This window comes from Platichthys flesus, chromosome 1 (assembly GCF_949316205.1).
Source record: "Platichthys flesus chromosome 1, fPlaFle2.1, whole genome shotgun sequence".
NCBI classification, from domain to species: Eukaryota; Metazoa; Chordata; class Actinopteri; order Pleuronectiformes; family Pleuronectidae; genus Platichthys; species Platichthys flesus.
The window spans coordinates 5259240-5272294 of NC_084945.1; the positions used below are offsets into that span (position 1 = coordinate 5259240).

Consider the following 13055-nt stretch of genomic DNA (forward strand, 5'->3'; position numbering starts at 1 on the left):
GTTTCATTACTCAGGGTCTCTTTCCGAAGGTACTGCATTTCCATGCTGATCTGTGGCGACTTCCAATAAATCAAACGACTAATTCCATTTACATTTAGTAGAATCCAAACAAACAAACATCCATCTGTATCCATCCAGCCTTTTGTCACGACACACAAAGACACAAAGAGATAATCACTCCCACTGGGCTCTCATTGGTCTGATTTATGGCCCCTAACATCTATTCTGAGGACTGAACTAAATATGAATTTAGATTAACAGCACTAGATTATTATTTTATAGCCTAGAAGCTCAAAAATGACTGAACTGTAATCAAGGACATAGAAATGCTAATAACTTAGTCCAACAAATCTGAACTCGTTGCAGTAAATATCAGTTTTGGGCTTAAATTCCGACATTGACCTTTATTCTAAATTATAAACTCCTTCTCTGACATAAACCTGGTTTTCTGGACTCACCTGGCAGAACCCGGAGCTGGGCCTCGTCGCTGGTCTTGGACGACCCCACGTTCTCCACCTGACAGCGGTAGAGGCCAGCGTCGGCCTCCGAGGCGTTGTTGATGACGAGGGCGCCGCTCGGCAGCAGGAGCAGCCGGGCGCTCAGCTCCAGCGGCTGGCGGTCTTTCTCCCACCGAGTGAAGGGCACCAGGTCGGAGTTGACCTCGCACGCCATCACCTGACTGTCCCCCAGAAGCACGGTGGACGGCGCCGGCTGGCTGGCGAACCTGGGCATCCCTGAAAGACAGAGACACGAGGAGGGTGTAAAACGAAAAGCTCTCAATATGCAGGGACCAGTACAGAAGACAGGGAGACTAAGTCCTTTTCAAACTGGTGCACCGAGGACAACTGGTGCTATTCTAGAGGCAAAGAGATGCAACAACAAAATAGTGATTTAATTCAGTTCATTTTTTTCTCTCGGTTCCCAGCTCCTTGAGTGAAGGTAACGAATGAATATAAATTATTCATGATGATTATTTTTGAAAGCATCCTCACTTTACTTTTAGTGCCTCAAACATTTTCACATCCCTGTGCACCAGTCGAGGGTTTGGCCTCGTGTGATAACAGCCGATGATGAGTGAGTGAGCTGTCAATCAAACTGATCAAACCAAACCCACTCAGGCCCGATGAAGCCGAAAAGTCAAGGCTTTTGTGAATTCTTAATAAATAAAAACTTCTTTATGCATATTAGTTTACTGCTTTAGTGAAAACTATTTCAACTCAAGATTTTAACAAGAGCCCAACAGATTTATCCCAAAATTTGTGATACTGATATATTTATATCAAGAAAATAATTGCACATCCTGTGGAGTCGTTATTAAACTCTGAATATAAAAATAATTACATTTTTGCATTGCTTATTTTGTAAAAATAAAAGTTTGACGTGAAGGCATCAACAGATTTGATTTTGAGAAAGACTCAAGATTACCCCTGACCTCTTGCACAAAAAATACCATGAAACACACACAGACACACAACCAACCGCACACGTCGGTGTACCACAATCACTCATCCTCGCTGGTGGATGTTAATTTGCTTGGCGGAGCAGGAGATACACAGCACTAGTTAAATAAAAGGGCGAATCCACAGGCTGTTTGTGCGTCTGTACCGCAACTTTCATCTCCACGCAAAAATAATCATTCCCTGTGTTTGAAGCCACTGATATAAAACCAACGCTAGAAGGGGATTCGAACCGACGGGCTTCAATCCCCCCCACCCAAATAAAAGGTACAGTGTGGAATCTGCAAATGTTAGTGTCGGGGATTTATTAGTGAAAAGGGAGGAGCTGCTTTTAAAAAGTCAGACGGCCACTCAATCCATCCTCAGTAAAAAAGAATATCATGCTGTGTTATTGCCATGGAGGGCCTCTCGAGTTGCTGGGCTGATTGTGGTCGTCTCCTTGGTAATGTGTGTGTGTCTGTGTGTGTCTGTGTGTGTGTGTGTGTGTGTTTGAGAGAGAGAGAGACAGAGCCTGAGCGAGGCAGAAATAAATGGATAACAAGATGTGTGACTAAGTTGAAAGAGGTCTTCTGGCTTTGTGGATGTGCCTTTATCTGTTTGTGAATGCATCTTTGCCGCCTGTAGCCGTGCTCGCACACAGGAAGTGATGCTGAGGAGCCGCTGAGTGATTATTTGGCATCTCTGGCCACGCTCCCGTCCAATCCGCAGCCAGGAGCGGCTCCAGGGTGAATCCCCCTTTCAGATAAGGGCCCCGGCAGCTCCACACTCCGATCTCTCGGCCACAGCTTCTCTCAGCTCATCTCAGCACAATGGTGCAGCTACGATGCCGGTGCAGATATTCCTGATTATCAAAGCTGCCAATCATTCCAGTGTATAATGATGGGATGGTTATTAAAAAAAAAAGAAGCCTCAGCTGAATCATTTGGATTAGAGCGACTGAAGCTCTGCACTGAATCAAAGACGCTTCATGATTGACAGGTGTGGAGCGCCGTGAGCAATCAGCCTGACCAACGTTCAGGGGAATTCTGGGATGTTTATCAGGTTTTCAGGAGAAATTCAGCTTATCAAGATGAAAATAAAAAGATTAAAAGATATAGTTAATTGCTGGTTGTGCAGCTGCAGTCATGTTATATGTTGATGATGTGTTGCTGTAATAACTAAACCTCTGAATCTGAGTTTCAAATTCATTTACACAGAAAATTGAAAGATAATATAGATGGTTATTAAAACAGATCTCTTTAAATACCCATGTGATTTAAGTTAAGTTATATCATTTCCAGTGTTGGATGTTACTACAGTCAGTGAATAACTGATAATTGTTTAAGTGTCTCTCAGCTTCGGTGAATTCGTCCTTTGAGTCCTTTTTATTTTGCTCAACTTATGGTTTGTGCGCTAAAAAGCGACACATTAATAAACTGTATTCTGTTTGCCAAGTGGCTGCTACACTGCGGCTGATCCATGATCAAAACACAAACTGACTTTGCACAAGATCCCACTGAAAAGCTCAGACCTCACATATCTTAAACATACAACATGTGACTTCAGCCACTAGGGGTCTCTACATCAAAAAAGAAGACCAAACTTGATGAAGTAGTGAAGCAGCTAGGGATCATGGGAGTTGTTGTCCTTCACCACCGCTGCAGATGTTCACATTAACATTGGATTAATGTTACGCAGCAAACTGAAATTATGAGAAACCAATACAAACAGTGGATGGAATCAAACAGCCGTCTAGCTAACTGGCCAAGTTAATTTAAAAAAGATAAACGTGGCTTTATCTGAGTTTGAACATTGTCGGAAACATTTTGGATGATGTAAGTTCTCAAGTCAACAAAATATATTTTAACGTTGAATTGTTGCATTGAAATCTTTAATAATCCCAATTAACACTTGTTGTACCTTCAGAGATCAAACCAGTGATATATATCCACAATGTGCTCGAGACAAACAAAGTCACTGCCTGGCTTCAACTCAAACTGCTTCCCCCTCTACACCAGAGCTGAAATCCTTGGTCCCGTGGAGCGATGACATTTCCAGAGTTGAGGTTGAGGCCTCGAGTTAAAGCGGCCCAGGGCCTGAAAGCTGGAGATCCACCCACAGCTTTGTTTAATGGCTTGAGACTTGACATTTGGCCCGGAGAGGACACAGGAGAGAAACCTGAACTTCATCTGCAGACAGGAGAGGAATTACGCCTCCATGAAAAACCGAACCTTTTGCAGAGAGGACAGAGAATATAGTCTCCTCACCACCTCGGACTCCTGACTCACGCTTCATCTATACGAATAGGCTTTGGGTTGAAAGAGGCATTTTGGCTTCTAAATGATCCCTGTCCTGTATCACCTGACCAATCACGAACACTGAAGACAACTATAACTGAAGGCATGTGTTTTCAAGCATTCAGAGGAATTGCTGGAATAATAGCTTGTCTCCTACACATGTATTTGATCATCTCTGGTAGCCTAGACTAATGCCGGTTGTTTTGAAGTGATGGATGAGAGCCGGCTACATCGTGAACGTAAGGACCCAGTTGAGTGTCGGGACATCTGGCCGTCCAGACCAGAACGCAGCCCCGGAGATTTCAAACTAAAACGGGGTCAGGAGCTTTTCGAGGCTTCTCTGTTAAACTCCAAAGTAGTTTGGATGCCTGTAGTAAGATTGTTGTTTTGCTAATGTTCTCAGTTACACACGGCTTCTGTTGAACTTCTGTCCTCACATGGGACTCTCTCGCTCTCTCTCTCTCTCTCTGAGGTTTATATGTGTTCCCCCCCGACTCTTCTTGAGGGTTAAAAACAGAGAATATCACACCTTGTTAGACCCATTGAGACAAATTGTGATTTGGAAATTTGGGATATACAAATTAAATTTGATTGATTGATTGATTGATTGATTGACGTGTCCATAGCAGAGTTGACTAACAGGTTTCCAAAGGAAAACGTGGTCATGTGATGAAGCCTCAGTCTGTGTGAATGAGCGTTGATCACGTGACCTGCGACGTGGACTTGGCTTATAAAGGGTGTTAATGAAGTGGCCACTTCGAATTTTGGCGCCTCTAACATGTGTGTGTGTGTGTTATGTGCACCGGCTAAACTGAGCAGAAGTACATTAAGTGTGAGTGAAGGCATGACTCTGTGGACGGGAGGCGGGGGAGTGTCGATAGTGACCCCATCGATTCCAATTAATCCCAGTTCTCCATTTAAATCGACTGGGTGGGAGCTTCATTTTCCACACCCGTGCTCAGCGGCCATCTATTGAACAGAGGGAAGTGCTGCACTTCCAATCCCAGCTCCCATTAGCACAGTGTGATGAGGCCAAGTGACTCCAGTGGAGCAACGAGGCCTCACTGGTCAGAACAGGAGAACTGACAGAGTTCTGCTCTAATGGAAAAACCTTTTCTTTGTTCCTCTGCAGCTGCAGAACCAACAGTCAGATGTGACCCTGCTGAACTCATGTGCCTCCAAACTGCATTTCTCCTAGAAAACAAAGCACTTAACCCGGTGATGGCAGAGAGAGATTCCTCCTCTGTGAGATTTACCAAACCTTACATCATCTGCTCGGCTCTGCCAGCGGAGCTTATAATCACATGACTGCTAATGAATGAATGTGTCCATCAATGGTTGGAGATTAGCACAGAGGAGTTGTGCTGCAGAGAGCGACAAACAGGAGCAATGACTGTAGACCACACACACACACACACACACACACACACACACACACACACTCACACATACAGACAGACACACACTCAAATTGCACAGTTGGGTTCTTACTATTCTTAATTAAAATCAGGTATAGAATAACAATGAGCAGCTTAATAGAATATGCAGAAGGCTTTAAGGGTCTCCCTCCAGATTCAGTGGAATCACTCAGTGACTGTGGAACGGCTGCCTGCTCACGTCGGATCAGAAACACGACTGAGCTCCACGGTACAGATTTTTAAGCAGCGTCAGTTTAAGTAATTAAGGTGGAGAAGAAAAAAAAAGAGGATTTAAGTGGTTTAGAGTTTGGAGCGGCCCAGACAGCCACATGTGTTCCTCCGTCTTGGCTCCGGCCGCAGAGAGAGAGAGAGAGAGAGAGAGAGAGCCGTGTTTGGACTGGAAACATGAAGTAACTCATTTTCCACGGTGAGAATTTGGAATGAAAAGGGATAAAGAATCATGTTAAAATGGGACACGGCTCATATTTTCCTAGTCAGTTGAAACAACCATTGGAACCGTTTATACCAGAGGACACGAGAGCTGAAGACCGAACCCATCCTCTGAACTAGAGGGGGTTTACGTCACAGTCTGACCTTTAATTATTTACTGACTTTTATCACAGGAATATAAATTGAAAGACATTATTTGACTAATGAGGGGAAATAGAAAGGGCATATTTTCCAGAATACTGTCATACAATTAAACTCAGGTCAACTTCTATTTATAAGTTTGATAAAAAAAGAGCGACAATTCACAAATATCTCCAAATCAACCACACAAAGAAAAGGAGAGAACATTTTATTTTGGCTTTGTGATGCTCAGAGAGAAAATATTTTGGAGCCTTTCTCAACTCCACAAATATTTATGCCCGCAGCTGATGGGAAGGAACATTTCTAAAGACTTAAAAACTCTGTCACCCAAACACTTTGATCAAATTCAATAAGAGAGAGAAACAAACAAACAAACTACGATTAATGCCGGATGAGCGATTATGGGACATTGGCTTAATAACTTATTTAACGATTTATTAAGCTCTGCATCCTTTTTTGATTTCTTTCACTAGACTGGAACTTCCAGTCGGTTGAGGTGTTTCCAGCCTAAAAACCTAAATAAAAAACAAAACAACATAATGACCTGTAAATCTGGGACTTGATAATATGGCCCAAACTTATATTGAGCACATAAACAATCTCCATACTGTCCTCCAGCCGGTTTCTTTTCTCTGGACCTGACATTAGCGATCACAGACAACTCCTCCACAGCGGAAGGAAGAACTATATCACAACAATCCCCTTTTCTACACCGATAACACAATCAGTCGACCGGAGTGCAACACGGCCACAAGTGGGACTCTCCCCTCTTATCACGATATCACTTGCACTCTTTCTCCTTATCTCAATTCAACAGGTTCCTGCCCATTCTCTCGGGATTACTGAGTCATTCTGGGAAATGTGAGAAATCAATACCTGAAACCGAAGCGGCGAGTCAGATCGCAGGGAAGTGGGCCCGGTGAAAAAGTAAATTAAAGCCCTTCGTGTCAGAATAAATCAGAGTTCGCACTGACAGCTACAAATTGATATTTACCAGTGTATGACCATGCAGCCAAAGGGAGAGGAGTCTTTTCTTTTAAGGCAAATATAATCACACCCTCCCAAGCTGCAACTTTCCCTCTCAACACACTTGTCCCTTATCAACAGATCTATTACAGTTTTGCAGGCGGTGCAGCACAAAAAGACGGAAACAATCGCAGACCTATTGTTTCTGCGTTTATGCATTTCATGATAACTGAGACAAATCAAGCTTTCTGAGCCAAAGATAGAGATCCAGCGGAAATCCAATCAATGGCAATGGAAATCTGAGAAGCTGTGTGGAATCAGGGGAGCGACAGAGTAATCAAACAATCACAAAGACAAGACAATAACGTCTATTACACGTATAAGGCTTTGAGTAGTATGTGCTCAGGCAGAGTCTGAACTCAGAAAATCCCACAGGGTAATGTGGGCTCTGCTTTCTGCAGCTCAGTGCCTCTTTGTGCTGGTGTCTCCACGTTAAGGCCCTCGCTGCAGAAAGTGATAATTAATTCCCTAATTGAAGGTTCCACAGCTTCAGGGGAGAGAACTTCTAAGGGCTTCGTCTATTACAGCAAATCAAGCTCCTCAGCCGACACACACAAGATGACATTCTTAGAGTGAGACAGAGAAGTATTATGCACTTTGGGACTATTTCAAATGTGCAACCTAAACAACAGAGATCTCTGAACACAAAGGGAAACTCTTGACAGACACGTTTGTTATTACCTGTACAATCTAATGCAGTCACACTGAAATACCTGCTACCTATCTAAAGCCTTTAATTCTGCCAGAGCTGCTTGTTTAGTTCATTCATGTAAACTGCGGCGGGTGGAGAAACCTCTCAGTTTATAACGAGATGCAATCCAACAACGAGAGTCGAGCTTTTAAAAGTGACCACGGTTTAATCAGGACTTCTGACACCGTCAACAGGAGCTGAACGTTAGAAGCTCTCCACAGACACCATGTCTGAGGAGAGCTTGCATCGGATTGCCTCAACTCAGACGTATCAAGGCATCTCGCACCTTGTTCTGTTGGGACCGAGACTTACAACGTGCAGATCGTGAGGGTTTCTGTGTGATGAGTTTTTTCTTCTCCTGAATTGTTCTCGTGTTATGAATCAAATTTCATGAAAACGCCGGTGGGCCGATTCCCTCTGGGCTCCCGAAAACACGAAAGCACCACAGGGCCCGAAATGTTCTGAGGGGTTTGGTGCAACGAAATAAGAACAACAATGTGGTTATTAATATATTCATGAATGTGTGTGCAAGCCTGTGTGCAAACACGCTGGCCACTGAAACTAATGTCCAATTATGAAGCATAAAAATACATCTGCTTACATTTCATCTTCGGCTCTGGATTGCGAAACCTTCTCTCAAAACAACAGAAACACACAACTTTGTGTTATCACTCTTCATGAGGCACTTCAGGGTTCATGGTACACAAGGAAAAGAATCTTCTCTGATCTAATGGTGACACTCGGAGGAGGCTGTGCATGAAAACCCACAGCATGAATTCTTAATGTGCTACGTGAGGAGGGATTTTTATGAATATGAGATGTGGTCAAAATGAGGCTGATTTAACTATTTTTACAAGGCAAAGCTTTAATGTTTAATTGAATTAATTAACAAAGTTTGTATGAACTGATGGAGAAAGATAGAACGGATCAAATAATCCGCAGGATGAACCGGGAGGAAAGGAAAACACAGAGTACTGCTCACTTCCATGGGGTTTTGTGCTTTTAACTAAATTATATAACTGTTTATTAATGAAATACTTAAAATACAAAAATCTAAATTCATCATATCCCCACCTACAGTTTAAAGAGTCTTGAACTTTGCCCTATGGTATGTCTCTACAACATTTATCTATATATATGAAAAAGTTAAAACCCTCTAATTAAATGTGGGCGACCGTTCAACACCAGCGACCATGAGTGAGTTGGAATCTGGAAATAAGCACTGATATCCAAAACCACAGATGCTTCTTCCCTCACACAAACACACGCACCATTTGAAACGCTGGCTGGGACGTGTCCCTGTGCCGGTGGTTCGATACCAGACTCATCAGACATGGCTTCTTCAGCCCCGGCTGTCTCAGCACAGGTCGCCTCCGCCACCGGGTTCGAACGGCTCGGGGGGGGCCGTGGTCTCGACCTCGAGAAGACTTTACTTCGTACGACATTTCTGTTGCACAAGTGTTTGTTCGGCCGCTGGAGTCATCACTCACAGCGAGACAACCTTGATAACTTATCTTCAGCCGATAATTGGTAGGTCGTGGGCGTGAGAGAGAGAGAGAGAGAGAGAGAGAGAGAGAGAGAGAGAGAGAGAGAGAGAGAGAGAGAGAGACACTTCAGCCAAAACTTAGGTGTGAAGTTACACTTTAAAGGCGAGACCAGTGAGGGAAACAGAAATTGTATGAATCCCGTCAGTGTCGGAAATTGATGTCTGCTGATAATTCCTCAGTCACGCCAGAGCAGAGCGGCAACAGCAACCTTCATCCTGTCGTGGGGGGGGGGGGGGGGGGGGGGCGGCAGGTGGGAGGTCTCGTAACATTGACAAGAATGAAACAGGATTAATTAATGGAATCTAATAAAGAAGTCAGTGAGGGACTCCGTGGAGTACGAGGGCCTGACGAGCCTGATGTATGAGAGAAATGATGAAACGCACAGTCGGGGGGGCAACATCGAGACATGTTTGTCTCTCGCACCAACAGGTCGGGGGGGGCGTCGGGGGGGCGACCGCCGTGAAAACAGTTCTGCGTTCATCCTGTCGAAATTAAAGGATTTCACAACGACACCACTTTACAACTCGGCTAAAAAATACAGCTTTACAACTGCAATAAACTGAAAGTCTATGATACGTGTAAGCACAACAATGACGACCACAGAGGCATACACACACACACACACGCACACACACACACACACTCAGAGGCTTGCGTTGTGTATACACATCAGAGGGACAGACAGAAGATGGATGGGTGGTGTTCCACAGGAGTCGGCCTCAGACGGCGGCTCTCATTTTATCTGCCGGGCTGTAGAAGCGACAGAAAGCAGATTCTGACCTCGTAACCATCCAGCGCCTGAAGACACTACTGTAAACCCCTGAGAGGACAGCCGGTGCCCTGCCCCCCCCCCCCCCCCTCCGGATGACAGGCCGGCCTCTTGTTAAATTTCCAATATGACAACCCCTCAACACGAGGACGGCAGCAGGCGGTTTGTAAAATGATACACACACGGTTTCACGGCTGAAAACAAAAGATGCAAACAGAAGCTCACTGGGGCAGCAGACGTGTGCTTGAGACCTTGATTCAGAGCCAGCAGACACCTTCCAGTGTGTTAAACTGAATCTGCAGGGCTTAACATCTCTGATATCTCTCAGCCGAGGGGAGCGATATTTTAACGGCTGAACCACTAAACCGCTCTGGGTGCAGACCAGATGTCGTGCGAGGAGAAGACCCTTCTCGTTTATGAGGATGAGCGGACGGGCCCCCGGGTGCAGCTGCTGCTCAGAGAGCAACCGAGGCGAGGACGAGTCAACTCCGCCTCATAACTAAATTTCTCATTGTCCACACAAGCGATTTGTCGGGCAATAAAACATGCAATTAAAAAGACAATGAGTGAAAAGCTGGAAGAGGAATATGAGGAGCCAGCCTCTCTATCATGCACGGGGCTGGTGTGACAAGTTGCCCGCATTTCTTTTCTTCTTGCATATGCCAGAGAGGAGGACAAAAAAATAACACAACACCTCAATCTACAATGAAGTCGCACACTAACAACTATGTGGAGATGGGAAGTGACACGTGGGGATGAGGCTGCTGGCTCTCTGACAGCTCCTGATTGCCTGTTGAGGGACCAGACGAATGGAGGGAGACTAGAAGGAGGCTGATGGACACATGACAGGGCCGGGCCAGTTGCTATTGGAATGACTACCAAGATCTCCTTTTCAAAAAGTTACTGTTTCTGTGAATCATGAAACCGTTTATGTGTCAAGTCATGTTTAGAAGCAAAATGCATCATGGAGATTCAGTGTTGATGAGTATGAGGAACAATTAGTAGAAGATATGGATAATATCTCAACTATATAATCTATATTTTTGTATTTTAAACACACACTTACATAAATATTATGATTGTTGTACAAAAAAAATGTATTCATACATATATGTGTTCTCAAATACATACATACACACGCATACTATATACACATGCATTAATACATGTTTGTGTGTATAGTATATAGTATACAGCTACATGTAATGTGTGTTTGTATAGATACATATATACACACATATATATATATATATGTATGTATATGCAACTACACTCAGCCCTTAACATTAAAGGAGTCAATAAATTCCTTTCGTTTTAAGGAAATTGGTGATTTTCTGTGTGATCATCTTTTCTCCATCTACACAGACTAAACTGTCAATAGTCGTTACAAGCCAGTCGCCCAGGAGCCACACCCACACAGCAGGGGCTCATCCATCAGACTCTGAACTGTCACTGAAAAACAAATAGCTTTTTTTTTCCCCCCGAATTGAGGATGAAAGACAAAAGTGATGATTAATGTCGTCCTCAGATGAATCTAAAAACCATTTGGTTCTGATCACGGCTCGCCCAGAGGTTGAGGTGAAGTCAGAAGTAGGTCAAGAAGCCGGGTGCTGCTCTGTGGCCTCTGAGAAGACAGAGACATTTAACAGTGACCGGAACAAGCCCCTGATTATCAGATAAATAGAGGCAGAGTGATTGTGTGTCAATGGACTAATTGTGTTGAGCTCCACTTAAATAAAGCTGGGTTCCCCTCCATAGCTGTGGAGTCTGGGAGGATGTGACTGTGTTGAATTGGATTCCAGTTCGACGGTGTCACATGTCTCCTCCGCTTCCCAGTGTTCCCAGTCAGACCTCCAGCCGAGCTCGCACCCACCCACAGCACGAAAGGGGAAGAGAGGGGCCCCCCTTTTCATTACAGGTAATAGCTGTAGTTGAAACAATACTGATTGCATTAGGGCCCTTAATCACGTGAAGGTGTCTTATTTTATCACCGGGACAGTTTAGCTCATTTTCGGCCAATTTCCGAGGCTAACATTCTGCAGAGGTCGTTGCCATTGGAGACTGAGGCTGCCGCTATTAAAGCGAGCTCAGATGAATGTGTCGGCATTACCGCGACCATACATCCCCCCCCTGCTCCCGCCGTCTCACCTCCCCCCCCTAGTTCTCTCCCTCGCTCCCTTATCAGCCAGACGAGAGGGCAGGGGGGGAGGGGGGAGGAGAGGTGAGAGGTGAGCGAGGAGAGCAGCTTCAAATGTCGGGGGAGTCGGGGGGGGGGGATTACGAAAGGACGTGTCAATCAAACCCGACACACAGGTGCCACGAAGAGGAGCTGTCCCCGGCTCGTCCTCCCGTCCGTCGTCAACTGCTTGTTTCATTAAGGCCCCCCCAAGCAACACCGCTGTCCCCCCCCCCCCCCCCACACTGCACTGGAATGAAGGGCCCCTCCAGACTCCACCAACTCAACAGGCCATCCAGATAAAGGAGTCGAACCCCCCACCCCCCCGGTCCTGCTGTTGATGGACACACAGATATGAGGTCTCCCCGTTTACGTCTCTCCGTCATTCCACTGCTACTTACAATTTCCCAGCCTTCCTCTCGGCTATTGCACTCTCGTCTCATTCCGCGCATTACTCTCGGAGTTGCACTCAATCAGTCTCCACACATTCCTGCCCCCCCCCCCCCCCCCCCCCTCCTCTCCATCTTCCCACCACACATTTCAGTAGGAGCTCTATTGTTTGCTGGAGAGGGGGGGGGGCTGGGCATGCTGCTGCTGGTTCTTATCTGGGGCGGTCGGTGGCACATCTGCAGATGCTATCGGTGGCTCCTGTTGCTCTGTTTGAGCTCCGGCCCTGTGAGTGCAGCTCGCAGGGAAATGAGATGGATGGAGGACGGGGGCCGGGGGGGAGAAAATTGAGCATTTTCCTCAGCAGACATGATGGAGTGAGGGGAAGTGAGGAGAGAACAGAGGGAGGAGGGACCTGTGGAAGGCGGCGTGGACGAGGAGAACTAGGACCTCAGCAGCATAATGCTCACTTTGAATTCTCTCTTCTTACCAAACATTGAAATTAAGAAGAATATCTGCTGTATTTTTGAAAGTCTGACCTGTAGTGTATCACCACAGCACAGTGATGAAGGAGCGCACCATACCTCACAGCGCTCTCCGCTTTCCCGTTGATCTACGAGAGCTAAATGCAAACGTGTCAAACACAACTCACGAGCGCCGAGCAGACTCCTCAGTACTTATCTTTAAAACTGCGTGGGCCTCTGCTTCAAATTATGC

The 13055-nt window shown here is 45.4% G+C and overlaps 1 protein-coding gene across 7 annotated transcripts in view; it reads right to left on the bottom strand.

Annotated features, from left to right (window-relative positions):
• The window catches only part of neo1a (neogenin 1a), a 156748-nt gene that overhangs the window by 72623 nt on the left and 71070 nt on the right, over window positions 1-13055 (bottom strand). For all 7 annotated transcript variants that reach the window (XM_062398682.1, XM_062398599.1, XM_062398516.1 and 4 more), the window contains exon 3: window positions 459-734. In XM_062398682.1, coding sequence (XP_062254666.1) covers window positions 459-734 — 276 coding nt within the window. The remainder of the gene's footprint in view (window positions 1-458; window positions 735-13055) is intronic.